Source organism: Mercenaria mercenaria, chromosome 14 (genome assembly GCF_021730395.1).
Source record: "Mercenaria mercenaria strain notata chromosome 14, MADL_Memer_1, whole genome shotgun sequence".
Classification (NCBI taxonomy): domain Eukaryota; kingdom Metazoa; phylum Mollusca; class Bivalvia; order Venerida; family Veneridae; genus Mercenaria; species Mercenaria mercenaria.
Window position 1 is genome coordinate 44837476 of NC_069374.1, and position 19228 is coordinate 44856703.

At 35.2% G+C, this 19228-nt stretch overlaps 2 protein-coding genes across 4 annotated transcripts in view; both read left to right on the plus strand.

Moving 5' to 3' along the window:
* LOC123527943 (uncharacterized) overlaps window positions 1-7992 on the plus strand; it is a 34837-nt gene extending 26845 nt beyond the window's left edge. Inside the window, exon 5 of the mRNA XM_053523366.1 lies at window positions 672-7992. Coding sequence (XP_053379341.1) covers window positions 672-3298 — 2627 coding nt within the window. The 3' untranslated portion in view covers window positions 3299-7992. The remainder of the gene's footprint in view (window positions 1-671) is intronic.
* LOC123527475 (uncharacterized) overlaps window positions 1-19228 on the plus strand; it is a 577437-nt gene that overhangs the window by 46688 nt on the left and 511521 nt on the right. The window lies entirely within an intron of this gene.

The window sequence follows — 19228 nt, forward strand, 5'->3', positions numbered from 1 at the left end:
TTGCTGTAACAGTATCAGTGGTTGTAGCAGCAATTGCAGTGGTAGTAGTAACAGTGGTAGCTGTAACAGTGGAAGTGGTAACAGTGGTTGTAGAAACAGTAACGGTGGTTATGATAAAAATAACAGTGGCAGTGGTGACAGTAACAGTGGTAGTGGTTACAATTTTCAGTTAGTAGTAACAGTCACAGTAATGGTAACAGTATCAGTGATTGTGGCAACAGTGGCAGTGGTTGTGGTAACAATAAAGATGGTAGTTGTAACAGTGAAGTGGTAACAGTGGTAGTAGTAATAGTGTTATTGTTTACAGTTATAGCGACAGCGGCAGCTTCAACAGTACTTAACAGATGAAGTGGTAACAATACAATGGTAATGGTGAGATTAACAGTGGTAGCAGTTACAGTAACAGTGGTTGCGGTAACAGTTACAGCGGTAGTGGCAACAGGTACAGATGAAGTGGTAACAATAACACTGGTAGTAGTAATAGCGGTAGCAGTGGTAGTTGTATAAGTAGTGATAGTAGCATTGGTATTTCTTTTACATGTCGGCAATAGTATAAAACTATTACCGTAAATAGGAGAACGTTGTACTGTGCAAATTTATAATTTTAATGCAATGTAACTTCCTCTAAGGATTGCAATACAGTATTTGACATTTTCTTCTTTATATTTCAGACCTGAGAGACGATTTGGTAATATTCTACAGAGACACGCACAGTTCTATACCACTTTCACCGCTGTTTGAGGAGCACGACACTCCATTGGTAGATTTTTACGTTTTGCCACAAATGAATTCCATTGAAGTGCAGAGCATGTTTTCGGTAGTGGGAGAAATTAAAACTCCAGTCAAGTTGTCGGACATGTTCAAGTCGGGAAACAAACGGAGTCGTGAAATATATTTAATTGCTGACGCCGGTTTTGGGAAAACTGCATTTTCAAAATACCTTGCTGTAACGTGGTGCCAGGCTCATCGTCCAGAAAAGAAATTTGAAAAATATTTCTCAGAAGATGCAATAGATGCAATGCGAGAATTCGACTTTCTATTTCTGGTGTTGTTACGGGATTCTTCTGAGGGTTGCAGTATTGATGATTTGATAGTAAATCAAATTGTGCAAAATTTATCACTCTCATGCACTATGACAATAAGTTCCCTACATGAGATCCTACATCGTGAAAGATGTTTAGTAATTCTTGACGGACACGATGAGTGGATCCATCCTGGGAAAAAATGTGTAAAACTACCAAAAACTATACCTCATCGTAATGCACGGGAAAAGTGTACAGTCCTGACAACGACAAGACCTTGGAAATTAAGTGCCATTAATCTTAAGACTAGTCAGATAGATAAGAAAGTAGAGTTAGAAAAACTAACCTCACGAACAGCACAAACGTTGAAGGAAAGGGCAATTTCAAAAATAAAAAATCTAAATGTTGCTGAAGCCAAACGCTTGGCAAAGGCTTTGAGTACAAAAATCAAGGAGAAGCAACTCGATAATCTGGAATCCGTTCCCCTCCTTTTGATGTATCTCATTTGTTTATGGTGTGACGATCTTCCTCTAGGAAAGTCAAAGGGTGAACTATATACAAACATTATTGAACTCCTGCTGTCAAGAACAGTTAACAAGTACCCGGAACTAGAAATAACGAGCGAATCATCCCAGAGTGATATCCTACAATTCTGGAGTGAACACGTACATTGTAAGAAATATTACGCGCTTCTGAAAGCTTTAGGACAACTGGCATTTGAAACATTATTCAGTAAACAACGTGGAAGCACGCTAGTATTTAATCAGTCAGTCACTGTGAAGTATTTAAACAAAGACGATTTGAAGTTATGTCTTCTCTCAGGAATATTAACACAAAGTAAGGAAGTAAAATTAACCAGTGAAAGTTATAAAGTTTCGTTTTCCCACAAAACAGTACAGGAATATTTCTGTGCACAGAACATTTGCTGCCAAAGTGAAATTGATGTCGAAAAATTTGTGTTACATAGATTCAACAGTGTACAAAATATTCTTGATATGTCGACAGTGTTTATTTTCATCAGCGGAATGGAAGCAAAAATCATGTCTTCAATATCACGCGAATTAATGTCTGTAATCAGTGAAGATCAAATAACGAGAACATACAGATCTATGGCACGTTGCGATTACAGGTACGCTGATCCTCTGGAAGACATACAAAACATGTACATTTCTTGTTTGAAAGAAAACACGGACAACACTTCTCTTTGCTTCCAGGATTTTATCATCGATAAAGAATGTCAACAACAAAATCACTTTTTGAATTTAAAACAGCTGGTGATACACAATAAAAGAACTATTATATCATTAAGGATAGAAGGCATTCGTTGTTTACGTGAACTTATCGATCAGTGTGAACTTGATGACCTGCACAGCGTCAAGAAAATTTACTACGTAGGGGACTGTAAGGAAGCGGAAATTATTCGGTTGTTGACAAACAAGTCGTTGGAATGTGTAACTGTTTACTCAAGTACATGGCAAGGTAATAACTTTATACCCAAACTTAGTTCTTGTTCCAGTGAACTGTCTAAAACATTACAGAATATTTCTCAGTTACGAGCAATTGATATCGATTGTTTCAAGATGGAGCACGATGTGCTGAAGGAGTTTCTGAATTATATTATAAACAGAAAATCAATGGCGGATATTAGATTGCAGAACTTACACTGTGTCACACACGATATTTCCTGCGGAGAAATGAATTTGGACTTTTCCCAGCATTCAGATCTAAGGACGTTAGGATTGAGCTATATACCTGTGTCGCAATTAAAAGTGAATGTATCGTCGTTAGAGGATTGTAATGTAGGATATTTATCTAAACCCGGTCTGTCCACGTCATTCCTGAGAGAGCTGACAGCAGCAAGTAAACTACACAGTTTTAGGTGTGGTGGTCTAAAATCTTCCGTTGACATTGAAACATTGCTGCAGACATTACCATTGTTAGTTCCAGTGAAAGAAGTTAAGTTGGGGTTTATCAACCTAGGTGAAAGGTCACTGTCTCTGTCACCGGAAATGGTGAATATACAAGATGTTTACTTGTATAAGGTAACAATGTCTGGTTCATCATTACGTAATCTAGTTAAGGTAGTAGAGAAACTTCCACACTCAGTGACAGTAAGAATGCTAGATTGTAATATAACACCGGAAACAGAGTTTGCAGACGTTAAAAAATATATAAAAACATCGGAGAATTTCGTGGTCACGTTTGATGGAATCGATCGGTACGACTGGTACGAGTTTGTGTTTCAAACAACTGAAGCTGGAAGTCGAGTACATTAAGTTAACCATTGAACTTGGACTGATAGTGTAAATATTTTATAAACATTACTCATTGAATATATGTAACAAAAAACATAACACATTGACATATGAATCCATGACATGTATGTACAGAGTTAAAAATAGCCACGCTCGCGAGTGAAATAGACACGGAAATCAATTCTAATTTACAGATGTACTGAAAAGGAGTTAAAGTAGTTAGTGCATAGATGGAAAGGATGGACATTCTCATATCTAAATGGATTTATTACACAAATAAGTTATTTTATTTTTATTTATTATAATCTACTAAATAATAAATTCACTATTTTTGATAAAGTTACATACAATTGAAACACGTTATGTTTATTAGGATTCTGGCCGTGAAACAGTTAAACAGTGAAACAGTGAAAGAGGTTTCATAATTTGAGAAAAGAATTTGTTTAAAATTCTAATCCATAATCCACCACAAGTCTGTAGAGCTATATAATAAAGACCCAACACCTATTAGTATATAATGAAGACATCTCTTAAAAAAAATTGCGCGTGCGTTTTTCCACCTGTCCGTCCGTCCGTCATGATTAGTGTCAGAAGCATAACCCTTTAGTCATTTGAGGTATTGACTTCAAACTTAATACATAGGTAGATGGCGATGTGACGATGTGCTGAGCGTTTGAAAGGGCTCTGTAGGTCAAAGGTCAAGGTCACAAAATGTGCTGAAAGATCACAATTAGAATATTATGTTCATTATATTTTGTGTCCAGATGCATAACTGAATAACAATGAAAGATGTTGACTTCAAATTGGCATGTAGGTAGGCAGGTGACGATAAGATGTCATGTGTATAGCTTATGAACCGGATCTGTAGGTCAAAGGTCAAGGTCACAAATTGAGCTCAGAGGTCAAATCTGTCCATCATAGGCCAATTTCATGTCGGGAGCATAACCCATTAACCGTTCAAGACGACCTGAAGACAAGTTACATAACACTAGTTGTTACTAAAATACTTTGCCAAAAATATTTGCCCCTATCTATAAGCCCTTTATGCATTATGTGATGGTGCGTGAACGCGTGCGTCTGTCTGTCTGTCATTATTCCTGTCCAGTGCATTACTTTAAATCTATTAAAGTTATTGACTTTAAACATGACATACAGGTAGATGGCAATGTGGCAATGTGCAAAGTTCTTCAACTGGTGTTGTAGGTCAAAGGTCAAGGTCTCAAATTGTGCTAAAAGGTCAAAATTGGCCATCATATTTTATGTTTAGAGCATAGCTAAATAACCATGAAAGGAATTGACTTCAAACTTGTAGGAAGATGGTGTATAGACAATGTTTAAAGAGAACATATCGGGTATGTAGGTCAAATGTCAAGGTCACAATTTTAACTCTAATATCAAATGTGTCTGTTTTATTTATGTCTGGAATATAGCTTATTAATCATTCAAGGTATTGACATCAAACTTGATATGTAGGTAGGATGTGATGAGATGATATACAGAGAGCATGAACCAGGGAGGTAGGTCAAAAGTCAAAAGCTCACGCTCAGAGCAAGGTGAAATTTACACATCATATTATATATTATATCTAGAGCATTTATTTATAACTGTTAAAGGCATTGTCTTGAAACTTGGAATAAAGGCAGTTGTTGATGCAGACTGCAATAAACGACATTGCAACCCGTCACACCCGGTGTCGCCCCCATCATTTAGCTATTCTACTCACCCTGGCATCACACCTTGGTTAAAGTTTATGATTTGCATGCAAGTACATTCAGCTATCATTTAAAGGCATAAAGATTTAAAACTTATTTTTAGCTGACCTGAGTAATGCTCAGGTGAGTTTGTGTAATCGCTCGATGTCCGGCGTCCGTCGTTTGTCTGTCTGTCGTCTGTCTGTCAACATTTAGCTTCTGTATGCGATAGAGGCTGTATTTTTCAACTGATCTTTATGAAATTTGGTCAGAATGATTACCTTGATGAAATCTAGGCCGAGTTTGAAAACGGGTCATCTGGGGTCAAACACTAGGTCACTAGGTTAAATCAAAGAAAAACCTTGTGTATGTGATAGAGGCTGTATTTTTCAATTAATCTTCATGAATTATGGTCAGAATGATTACTTTGATAAAATTTAGGCAGAGTTCGAACATGGGTCATCTTGGGTCAAAAACTAGGTCACTAGGTCAAATCAAAGGAAAACCTTGTGTATGCCATAGAGGCTGTATTTTTCAATTGATTTTCCTGAAATTAAGTCAGAATGATAACCTAAATAAAATTTAGGCCGAGTTTGAAAATGGGTCATCTGGAGTCAAAAACTAGGTCAAATCAAAGAAAAACCTTGGAATTATGATAGAGGCTGTATTTTTAGCTCGACTATTCGAAGAATAGGGGAGCTATCCTACTCGCCCCGGCGTCGCCGTGAGCGTTAGCGTTAGCGTGAGCGTCACACAAATGTTAAAGTTTGTGTACCACCCCAAATATTTTCAAAGTCCATTGAGATATTGCTTTCACATTTGGCATACTTGTTTACCATCATGACCCCAGTCTGTAAAAAGGAGGAGGCAACTCTGTCAAGCATTTTGACTGAATTATGGCCCCTTTTCGACTAAGAATAAATGTTAAAGTTTGCGTACCACCCCAAATATTTTCAAAGTCCATTGAGATATTGCTTTGATATTTTGCATACTACATGTTTACCATCATGACCCCAGTCTGTAAAAAGGAGGAGGCAACTTTATCAAGCATTTTGACTGAATTATGGCCCCTTTTCGACTTAGAATATGCTTATTGTAATGTTAAAGTTTTACTCATAGCTTATATTATACTATCAATCACTGAGAATAGTCGAGCGCGCTGTCCACTGACAGCTCTTGTTCAGTTTATCTTCATGAAATTTGGTCAGAATGATTGCATTGATGAAATCTAGGTAACATGCAAATATAAGTCATATGGGATGAAAAAGTAGGTCACTAGGTCAAATCGAAGGAAAACCTTTTGTATGCAATAAAGGCTGTATTTTTCAGTTGATCTTCCTGAAATTGCCTTGATAACATCTAGATAGAATTAGAATATGGGGCATCTGGGGTCAAAAAGTAGGTCACCAGCTAAAATCAAAGAAAAACCTCTGTATGCGATAGAGGCTGCAGAATGATAGCCTTGATTAAATGTAGGTCAAGTTTGAATATGGGTCATCTGGGTTCAAAAACTAGGTCACTAGGTCAAGTCAAGGAAAATCCTTGTGTATGCAATAGGGGCTGCATTTTACACTGGATTTTCATAAAATTTAATCAGAATAAAATCAATAATTGCCTTGATGAAGTCTAGGTCAGGTGCGAATATGGGTAGTCTCGTAGTGATTTCCTGATTGTCGCCGACAATCAAATAGGCCAATCGAATAATCGTCGTTAATTTTTCCAGGTCGGTGACAATCGATTGTGTGAGATGCAATCGATTGTCGGGTAATAATTGATCTATTTTCCATGTATTAACTTACTAAACTTGCTGAATAGGGCTACACGCATTCAGGACCCGATTCCGACGACGGGAGTTGTTCCGCCATTTTACCAAATTTGTTGGTCAAGGAAGAGCACTCGTTTGTATTTAAATACCGGGAACTTGGATAATTTTCTGTTTCTGTAAGTTCGGATAGTATGTGAAGCAATTGTTTATTAACAAGAAAGTGAGAAAAATCGTGGGAAAATATAATTATATTCTTGTTCAAATGGATTTGACACACGTCACAAAAGGTAGTTTGACTGATCGTAATATGCTATCATTCTGTCAATTGCGTATATGTAACAATCGTGAATTTATTACAATCATAATTTCTCAAATAATTATACAAACAAATATTAATTTCAGTTTCAATCTTTTTTCACTGCATAATCTTTTCAATCTGCCACGAGGATAAAACTACACTGATATTTCACAAGTCAAATAAACGTGTCAAACTATTACACAAACAAAATTTTCTTACCCTAAAAATTTATGAAAGTTAAAACATCCTATTAATCCAATAACCCTAACTGGCGAAAGAAAGTCAAGAAATTCATAAGATTCTAATATTTGCAATACACAGTGTTACATCACACCCAGTTGTAACCACTTCTACCTGTCAATCAAAATTCTTAAACTTCAAACAGAATACAGCTTTGATCTTTGACATGAATGAACTGCTGATGTGATGCACTATTCTTTCGATATCTCTGTAGGTCACTCGTGGTGTGATTTAAAAAAGATATAGTGGTCTCGTTGGTTTTTACAAGCAGAAATATAATTCCTGGAGATAATATGTGCCAACAGCTAGTGTGTTTTTCTTTTTTTTTTCTCTCTCTCTTTGTTTGTTTGTTTATATTACTGTAAATATTTTTTGTTTTGTATGTGTGTACAAACACTTAATAGAAATAGGAAATAAAAGTATGAAATAAAGATCACAAAATCACTATTTTTGTTTTGGAAAAATCTCCTCTTAAAGATGTTTTTTTTTTAGATATTTTGTTGATTTTGGCTATTTTCAAGAATTGTGACCAATGTATTTTATTTTATATTTCCATTTTAATTATTATCCTGAGGAAATAACATCAATACACCAAGGTTGGAGAAAATTGTTAGTTTGAAACGTGTGACAATACAATTTTACAGACAAATATTGATTCTTGTTGTTTTGAATGTTATTATTGTCATTACATGTACATTTTGTATACATTTCAACTGAAATAAATTAAAGAACAATATATTGTCATTACTGTTTTTGAGTGTAGACGGTGGTGAAACCAATTTAAAATTACCATGTATAATATAAAGGAGTGTTTCGATTAATAATCAATCGATTGTATCCTTCCGATTCGATTTGATAATCGATAGCACTTTGGATCCGATTATGAAACACTAGTAGTCTGGGGTCAAAAACTAGGTCACTAGGTCAAATTAAAGAAAAACCTTGTATATGCGATAGAGGCTGTATTTGTCAATTGATCTTCATGAAATTTGGTCAGAATGATAGCCATGATGAAATCCAGGTCAAGTTCGAATATGGGTCATCTGGGTCAAAAACTAGGTTACTAGGTCAAATAAAAAATACTTGTTTATTATTGTAATACTTAAGATTTTTGCTCCAATTTAAATGATAATTGGTCAGAATATTTTTTTTTCCATGAAATCACTCGGTCAAACATGTTTACACTGGTGTGTTATGGTGTGTTTCTCAGGTGAGCGACCTAGGGCCATCTTGGCCCTCTTGTTTGTTCTTTTTCTAGGTCAATTGCCAACCTCACTTGGTCAAGTTCCATACCTCTGACATGTATTTTGAGCAAATTATGCCCTCTTTTGGATTAAGAAAATCCTGGTTAATGTTTTACATGCAACATGTGCAAGTAAAATTTACTATCTCCAAAACTAATGCAGGCATTGAATTGAAACTTCGCATGTGTCTTCAAGTTTATAAAACTAGCTGATAACATCAAGTCTAAAGGTTAAAGTTTTGCATGCAAGTACATATAGCTATTACTAAAAGGCATCATAGATTTGAAACTTACTTTTTTTTCTGGATCAAATACCAACTTCACTGGGTCAAGTCCTATAACTCTGACATGTATTTTGGGCAAATTATGCCCCCGTTTGGACTATGGTTAAAGTTTTGTGTGCAAGTGCATACAGCTATTACTAAAAGACATATATATTTGAAATTCATTTTTATGTTCTTTAGGGTCATAAAACGAGTTGATAGCATCAATTCCCATAACTCTGACCTGCATTTTGGCAAAATTATGCCCCCTTTTAAAATTAGAAAATCCTGGTTATATAGTTTTGCGTGCAAGTACATACAGCTATTACTAAAAGGTTTGAAACTTTTTTTTCTAGATCAAATACCAGCTTGATACTGGGTCAAGTCCTATAACTCTGACATGTATTTGGGGGAAATTATACCCCCTTTTGGACTTAGAAAATTATGGTTAAAGTTTTACATGCAAGTATATAACATCTCCAAAACTAATGCAGATATTGAATTGAAACTTCTTTTTCTAGATCAATTACCAACCACAATGGGTCAAGTCCCACAACTCTGACATGTATTATGGGCAAATTATGCCCGCTTTTTGACTTAGAAAATTCTGGTTACAGTTTGGTTTGCAATTACTATAGCAGAACCAATGCAGATATTAAATTGAAACTTCACATGTGCTTTCGGTGTAATAAAACTAGTTGATTGCATCAAGTCCCATTACTCTGACATGCATTTTGGTCAAATAATGTCCCCTATTGAAATTAAGATTTCTGGTAAACACGTTTTGCATGCAAGTTACTATCTCCAAAACTAATGCAGATACTGGATTGAAACTCTATAGATATTTTAACATTAAGGAAAAAATTTCTTGCTTGAGACTGGGACAATATGGATTCGAATAGTCAAGCATTAGCTGACTTACAGACAGGTATTGTTATATGCCCATCTCTGAAAGAGCGGACATATAATGTGAACACAAGTGGCGGACGACCGACGGGCGGGTGGCATCCAAAGCATGTCTGCTCTTTAAGTAGAACAGTTTTTATCGAATCTTCACCAAAAGGAGAAACCTGCTCAGCTGACAATGTTAGTGGGCATTATAATTATTATCGCAACGAAGTTCGATAACAAGCCCAATTTGCCATGGCATGGCATGCATGGATTATGACCCTGGAGATACTTGACTGCTCTCGTTAATGAAACAATTTTCATTGGATCTTTGGAATAAACTTACTGACAATGTTTATGAGCATAATATCTCGGCCAAGATCGATTACCAGCCAAATTGCTCCAGGCACTCTTGGTTTAAGGCCCTTGACTTACTCAAAAAACAGAAAATTAAGCCTTGTCCGGTCTCTCAGTCAAACAGTTTTTCATCCGATCTTCTCCAAATGCTGGTAATGTTTGTGGGCAAAATATCTTGACCAAGTTCTATAACTAGACAAATTGTCCTAGGCACTATTGGATTATACTGTAGCCTCTGAATTTCTCGAAAAACTGCTTTTTTAGCGTTGTCCGTTCTCTAAGTCATCTGATCTTCACCAGACTGGATCAGATGGTTTCAGAGATTCTCTACAAATAGTTGAGCAAGCTGTCATTAAATAGAGACTTACCCTAAGCCTTCTTTACACAAGGGAAACAATCAGTTTATCTAGCGGAATTGTTGAGTGAACACTGTTTCTTAATCCTAATCCTGCCCATGTTATATCAGTGCAAAGGAAAAGTAACCTTTTTATTAATATTGACCAATTCGTTTCACTTTTGCGGTGTACGCCGTTTTGCCACGTGCAACCGGCTAGGCGTTCATTTGGCTTGCCGGCATTTCAAGTGTCTATCCGGCGTACGCCAAAGTGTGCCGGTCTTGCGAGATAGGCAAAGCGGCAAAACATACTGCAAGAACTACTTGCTAAGTTATGTAGAACAGGCCACAAGAGGAAATCATAATTAATTGGAAATACGCCGAAATGTTCGTTTATTAATAAACCGGCGTGATTATTTTTTCTAGCGGCCCACGTGACCGGCGTGCTCCGGGTTGAGTGAAACGAATTGGGCCTATGATAAATGCCATGTATGATGACACAGTTATGCATGTAACTGTCTTTAAATTGATTTCTTCGATTTTCTCATATTTCTAGATATTTTTCTCATACTTTGACGTATATGTACATGGGTAGTTGAGATTGTTCTCTTTCCAGCAGTAGCCTTTTCAACATTTCACCTTGTGAAATTCTGTGGGTTTTGACTTTTTAAAAAAATCATCTGTTTGTCACAAAAAGATGTCCTACTTTCCCCTAGGAAATCAATCATTTGATCTTTACATAGCTTAAATTTGTATTCAGGTTGCTAATCCATGTGGCAAGTATGCATGCTGTTTTCATGATTAGAGGTAAAAAGTGCATAGTTTGCTTGAGGTTCTAGGTCAATAGTCACCTAAGCATATCATAAAGTCTTTGCGGAGTTGTCTCCATATTTTCCAAATATTTCATTCGGGATCATTTTTTTTCAGCTCAAATAACTCTTTTTCAGTAAATGATATTTTAATACTTTTTTCAGTCCTTGTGTTTCGATGCAGTTAACTAGACATATATTTAATATAGATATATAGTTCCTTCTTGAAGTTTGTATTTTCAGTTACAGTACTGCCTACATTAAACAACTTGCCTTGAGAAGGTGTGAATAAAAATGTTGAACTATTATGAGGATTTCCATTTTAAGAGAAACAGGAAGTAAAATAAACAAAATAATTTATATAATTATGGCATGTCATTTATCTGGATTGTACATTGGTATGTTAAGAACACGCATTTATGTTTTTAAGGTTAAATTAGCTTGTAAACACACTAGATGTTACATTTATGACTATATATGTTCCTGAACCTAATTGTTAATATTGATGATCTTTCTAAGGTCAAGTTGGAATCTGGGTTATGTGGGGTTAAAAACAAGGTCATCAATTTAAATTAAAAGCTACTTAACACTCTTAAGACCACATGTACGGCCATGAAACTTGGCTAGAAAGTTATTCTTAATGATGTCAAGGTCAGATTTTTATCTTGGTTAGGTTGAGTCAAAAACTAGGTCACCAGATCAAATCAAACGTAAAGCTTGTTAGAATCTAGAGGCCACATTTATGACTGTATCTTCCTTAAACTTGGTCAGAATATTAATCTTGATGGTCTTGAGGTCAAGTTCTAATATATTGGTCACCAGTTCAAATCAAAAGAAAAACTTGTTAACACTCTAGAGGCCGCCGGACGCCGAACCACTAGCCTGCCCTGTACTTCCTTTAAATTACACTGATAAATTTTAAAAGACTGATTAAAATGAGCAGATGAAATAAACTGTCAGTCATGAGAACGTTTTGAATTGCTGCAAATCAATCCAACCTTAAAATGTCTGTAAACAAAACGATTGGTTCAGTCTTAAAACACTCTTCTGACACATCAGCTAGTCTATAGATATTCTTTGAAGTTTGATGTGCCATACCTCAACATCTCCGTGAGGGGTTTGAAATTATTGAAAAGTAGATAGAATCCAGTAAATTATATTTGCTAATTCTTAATTTAGTATTTTATCACACCTGAACATCAACACCCAGTGCATAAGTGTAAGGCTGGTAATTCTAGCATATCATATGTTATACCATATTAAAAAAATGCCTACCTTTACTACTTAGTGATTTCTGGGTTGTTATCTGAACAAACAGTTCTCTATTCAGGGGTATGCTGGTTTCAAGTTGTCCGTCCGTATGTCCGTCTGTCTGTCTGTCTGTCTGTAGACACAGTCTTGTGTGCTCAAACTCTCCTCATCCCCATGACAAAACAATTAAATGAAACTAAATCAAACAAGTGATCAGTAACAACAGTACTATAGTTGTGCATAGTGCATGTAAGGTTCTTTCAGAAGAAACATTGCAGAGCTAAGGGACTTTGTTTTTGTTGCTATACTTAATGCATAGACTGAGTCTGCATATGCAGTCTTGTGCGCGCTCTGTCTCCTGACCGAATGCACCCAATTTAATGAAACTTCGCACAAGTGATCACCCCTGTGAAATAGGTTCATGAAGTTCATGAATTTATTCATGAATTATCACAAAAGTTCATGATCTACAAGGCAAAGTTCACTAACTTAAATTCATGAACTCTCAAGTTCAAGAATATTACTTTCATTTCATGAACTTGTAAATGCTGTTCAAAAACATTTCAGAAAATCCATTAAATAATTTAAGAAATTCATGAACTTGAAAATGAAATTCAGATAATTACTGAAATTGCGATTCAGGAACTTCAGGATAATGCCCTGTAAAACTGTTGTAGAACTAGTATTAAGTTCTTTAACATTCAAGAACTTCAGAAGAACTTAAAAAACTGTTCTTGAACCTGCATAACAGTTCTTAGAATTTGGTTCTAAAACAATGATGGTTCTTGAACATTGGTTCAAAAATTGCAAAAGTTCAAGAACTTATAGAGCTTTACAAGTTCCTGAACAGTTACTGTTGGTCTAGACTAAAACCTTAAGAACAAAAATTGTTCATGAACACAGGTTCATTAAAAGTACTAAAATTCAAAACCTTTTTCTAGTTCAGTACCAGTTCTTGAACCCAATTGTAAGTTTCTGAACTGTTCATTTATGAAACTTAAAACTTAGGTTTACTTTTTACAATATATGAATAAGTTCATGAACTGTTCATGAACAATAAATTCATGATGTCACATGATCAGTTTCCATTATTTTGTTGCATGCTGGGAATTTTTTTGCACATGTGATTCAGCAATTTTTGAGAAGTTTGTGCAGCAAATAAGAAGGAAATATTTATCATACTACAGTTAGGAATGGTTTAAAAGGAACATGAGTATACTGAATATCAAATAAGTAATTACCGTGTTGTCATCAATCGTTCATTTTAAAAAATATAAAATCCGTTTAAAATGTCACAAGTTTTCACGACCCTGAAGCAAAGCTAGTATCTGAATTTAAATCTTGAGTTTAAAAAAAATATGCATTGTTTAATTTAAGTTTTATTTTATTATACAGCAACTGTTTACTTCTTAATATGCTCCCAATCTCACTCTAGTTCACTGTTTTACTCAACATGTCATTTGTCGAGGGTGGAAAATGTGATTGTGACAGTGACTCAGCAGAGACTAAAAGAACAGTCAGTGGCCACTAACTGGGCAACATTTTAATCTACAGGAATTTGTCTTAGGTCAAGTTCTACCGATATTGTTCAAAGAATTCCATTATATGCAGATCTCTCGGGTTTCATAGCGTTACAATCTTACCAGGTTACCTTGACTTGTTCATGAATAAATTCATGAAAAGATCATGAACCTTTCTCACAGGGGAGTTCATCAAATGTTCATGAACCCCAGTGGCCATTTGCTGTTCATGAGAATATTCATGAACCAAAGTATATCATTTATGAACTTTGGTTCATGAACAAATGATGAACTTTGGTTTCTGATCAGTTCATCAATTGTTCATGAACCAAAATTTATGGTGCAGCTATTTGCTGTTCATGGGATTGTTCATGAACTTAGTTATTGATTCATGAATTCCAGTTCAAGAATTATTTCATGAACTGATGGTCTCAATTTTTTGCAGGGGCAGTAGTTGTGCATGGTGCAGGTTAAGTTGTTTCGGGAAAAAATTCTGATACCTGTTTCGTTATCCATATTACTTAATTGTTACACATTTCCAGGCCTAGCCACTTATTTATGCTATATTGTTGCCACATCATTCATGCTATCTATTACCCACTTCATCCATGCTATCTAATGTTAACCATTTAGAGGCAACTTCATCCATGCTGTCTATTGTTACCCATTTGCAGGCCTACTTTATTCATTCTATATATTGTTACAATGTACCTATTTTTGCAGGCCTACTTTATCCATGCTATGTATTAATACCCATTTGCAGACTACTATATCGATGCTATCTTTTGTTACATATTTCCAGGCTACTTTACCATGCTATGTATTAATATCCATTTGCAGGCTACTTTATCTGTGATATCCTTTGTTACCTATTTCCAGGCTACTTTATCGATGTATTAATACCCATATCCAGGCTTACGTTGTCAATCTTATGTATTTTAGCCTATTTCAAGGCTTACTTTATCCATGTTGTCCTTTGTTAACTATTTCCAGGCTTACTTATCAGTGTTACATATTGTACCCATTACTTTGTCCATGTTTTCTAACATAACCCATTTACAGGCTTACTTTATCTATATTGTCTATTGTTACTCATTTCCAGGCACACCTATATTCACTGGATTGCTGCTGAGTTGACCAATCAAAACTGTGTTGATAGAGTTACAGGAACTGTTAGGTCGTATGACAGCAAAAGAGACAACTTTAATTGTCCTGCTCAATGATACAGTTATACTCTTGTGAAGAGCAGTTGTGTGGACAGTCGTCAGAGGAGATGTGCTTTGATATCGCCATAGTTGTGCGATTCTGTCTCCGTGGTGCATCCGCAAGAAGGTATGGTTAGAGATAAAATTTAATAACATAATTATACTTAAATTCTAAGTGATAAGATTGAATGAGGAACAATGAGTGAGTGAGGAAATGTTGACCCTTTGTAATATTATTTTAAATACACTTACTGAATGGGTTGCAAGTCGATAGTCAAAACTGTAGCCAAAGGTCTGAAAGTGTGAGGTCTAATAGTTTTGACTATTAACTGTCATAACTTTTAATAAGACTTAGTGTTGTAAGTTTTGTGTCTGAAAAAAAACGATCTTTCACAGTTTTATTTTACTATGTTTACTTATTACCTAATTAAGCATGCGTTAAGATAGACCATTCATATAGCACATTTTGTTTACTATAGAAACGGTGATCTATAGAAGGAATCTTGTAGTTTCGATAATTTATAATATTGCTTAATACTATCCATCCATCTTTTTTCCATCTGTCTGTCAGAAAGTTTGTCCACTCAATACCTCTGAAACCACTGGGTAGATTTACACGAAACTTCACTGTCAGTGTGATCATTGCCAATCCTTGTTACATTTAGAATATTGTCTGCATTCTCCAGTTTTATGTTTTTTTCAGTGGAGTTATGGCCCTTGATACACAATAATATATATTGTGCCAACGTCTCATATTATTGGGAGGGTTTTCACCAAACGTTACTGGTGGCATGTTCTGGTTCATTGATTTTCTTTGGAGTTATGGCCCTTGATTTGTTATATTTTAGCTTGTCTGGGCAACTGCTGCGATACCACCAGGAGGAATTACACCAAACTTTACAAACTTAGTCATTGCCAAGCTTGCTTGACATGCATACCGCTTCTGTGTTTTTCAGCAGATTTATGACTCTTGATTTGTCCAAACCTTATGCATATTATCGGCATGTTCAGGCTCAGTGATTTTCAGCAGAGTAATGGCTCTTTATTTGTCAAATATTATGATATTTTTAACTCACCTGTCACATAGTGACAGGGTGAACTTTTGTGATCACCTTCGTACGTCGTCCCTCCGTCCGTCCGTCCACAGTTTCCTTGTGTACACGATATAGAGACCACATTTTGTATTTGATTTTAATCACACTTGCACTCAACTTGTATTGGCATAATATCTCTGTGCCTTTCGAAAACTGGCGAGATCCCATCACGGGTTCAAGAGTTATGGTCCCTTAAAGGGCCAAAAGTTGCCATTTTTGGCTTCTGAACATGATAGGGACCACGTTTTGCAATCAACTTAAATCAAACTTGCATACAACTTGTATTGGTATAATATCTTGGTTCCTTTCGAAAACTGGCCAGATCCCATCATGGGTTCCAGAGTTGCTTTTGCAGCCATATAGAGACTTCATTTATGGTTTGATTTGATACAAACTTGCAAAATATCTTCAACAACAATAAATTTACGATTCTATGATGAATCTGTCAGATCCAATCATAGGTTCTGGAGTTATTTTATATATGATTACCTTCCCTGATTTTAATCAAAATGGATTTTTATCAGTAAGCCCTTATAGGACTCATCTGAAATTTCATTATTGTCATTAGTTGGACTCAGAATATCAGGGTAGATAACTATGGACTGATTTTATGTCAAATTACCTCCCTTTATTTCAAATTAAAATGTGTATATCTCCGTAACTAATGAAGATACTGATCTGAAATTTCATTAATGCCATCAGATGGACTTGAACAATCAGTGAAGATATATATTGACTGAATTTATGACAAATTACCTCCCTTTATTTTTTATGTAAATGAATATACCTAGCAGCTTCTAATGAGATTGGTTTGAAACGTTATTTATGTCTTCCATGGTAAGAAATTTCTACTTTTACTTACTTTTGTAATGTATTGTTGTAAAGGCTTGTACTCTGTATCTTCTACATGCATATATCAATGAATGATTACCTCCCCTGATTTGAATAAAAATGGATTTATCTCAGTAAGTATTTATAGGACTCATTTGAAATTTTCATTATTGTCATTAGTTGGACTGAGACAATCAGAGTAGATAACTATGGACTGATTTTATGTAAAATTACCTCCCTTTGTTTCAAATTAAAATGGATATATTTCAGTAACCAATGAAGATACTGATTGAAAATGTCACTTATGCCATCAGATGGACTCGGACAATCAGGGTAGATAACTTTTGACTGAATTTATGACAAATTATCTCCCTTTATTTTATGTAAATGAATATACCTCCGCAGCATCTAATGAGATTGGTTTTAAATGTTATTTAAGTTTCCAGGGCAAGGAATAGTCATGCTAGTACAAAAATGCAGCATTTCAGCCTAGGACCCTCAAACTTGGTATGGAGAATCAGATTGGCCCGACTAGTATGTGACACATAGGTCAAAAGGGACTGTTACAAGAAAATATTTATCCTGATGATATTTAAAGTGTATGCCTATGTGATCTATGTCAAAGCTTGATCTTATCATTAAGAGCAATGGTACTCAGGTGAGCGATATAGGGCCATCATGGCCGTCTTGTTGTAATTTCTCAAAATACACCACTCGGCAGATTTCCACCAAATCTTACATGAATTATCAGTGGCAAGTCTGGGTATAAATATCTACGACATACCTTCCCTTCATTGATTTTCTGCAGATACTGGTTTTTGAATTAGTGTTTACACTTCTTGTTGTATACAGTTAGCCTTAATTTAACCAAACCTCACAAGTTAATTAGTGTGTTCAAAGCGTAGTTGTGCCCGACAAGCTAAGATATAACAAACTGTAACGATTACTGAATGCATAAAGGGAAGTGATTCCATTAATATGCAAATTTGTAAACCTGTCAATTGTCATTGGAGTAAGATGACAGTATATAGGCGCAATAAATCACCTTTGGTGATGAGCTAGCTTTTCACCGACTGGATTTTTGTGTGTCTGTCCGTGTGGATGCCAGTACATGGCACTAAAACGTTACAAAATCAAGGGCCATAACTCCAGAGAAAATCTATGAAGGGAAGGTACGTCGTAGATATTTATAACCAGACTTGCCATTGATAATTCATGTAAGGTTTGGAAGAAATCTGCCCAATGGTGTATCTTGAGAAATTACAAAAATATCATAAAATTGACAAATAAAGAGCCATTACTCTGCTGAAAATCATTGAACCTGAACCTGCCGATAATATGCATAAGATTTGGTACTGATCTCTTCTGTAAAGTTTGGACAAAATCTGCCCAATCATATCAGAGGAGTGTTTTGTTATGAATATAAAATATATTTGGGCCGTTCCTTGAGAAAACCTGTATTAGTGACATGATATAATTATTGCATAATTAGTAGTTTAAAATACTGGAAAATCGTTGTTTTTCTTATGTTGTTCCAGAAACTAGAAACTAATACGTTGTAATTCTGTCATCTAAGACAACTCAAATTCTACCATATTTTTCAAATAAATATTGTTTCTGTTGTCATGGCAACGGAAATTCCGAAGCACCCATGCATCATAAAAATAAAGAGGGGTGTAGATAAAATGCCTGTGACAAAACCTGTTTTCTCATGGAATGCCCCATTTATTTCCTGATAAACACTATTTTGCCCAGTATTTGTCTAATTTGGTAATATTTATAAACATAATAGAACATTCTACCTTACAACTTAAGACCTATAAAATGTATTATTACTTTCAAATAAGAGACACAATTTTCAGATTATCACATATCATTTCGTGTAATATAATTAGTAAGAAATACATTCTTTGACAATAATTGGAAAGATTATGTGTAATAATATAATATATATAAGTATATAATCGATATGTTACTATTTGATAGGAAAAATAATTGTGAAATGTCGATATTTTCACTGTTACCCTTTAAGCTTAATTTTTCAGATGCTTTCTTCTGTTCTTTGTATGCTTAAAGTAACAATTTTGCATGAAGAGAGTTTACATTTGTCGTTTAAGTGTTAATACTCCAAGCGGTTTTCGTTTTCAAACAGCATACAATCA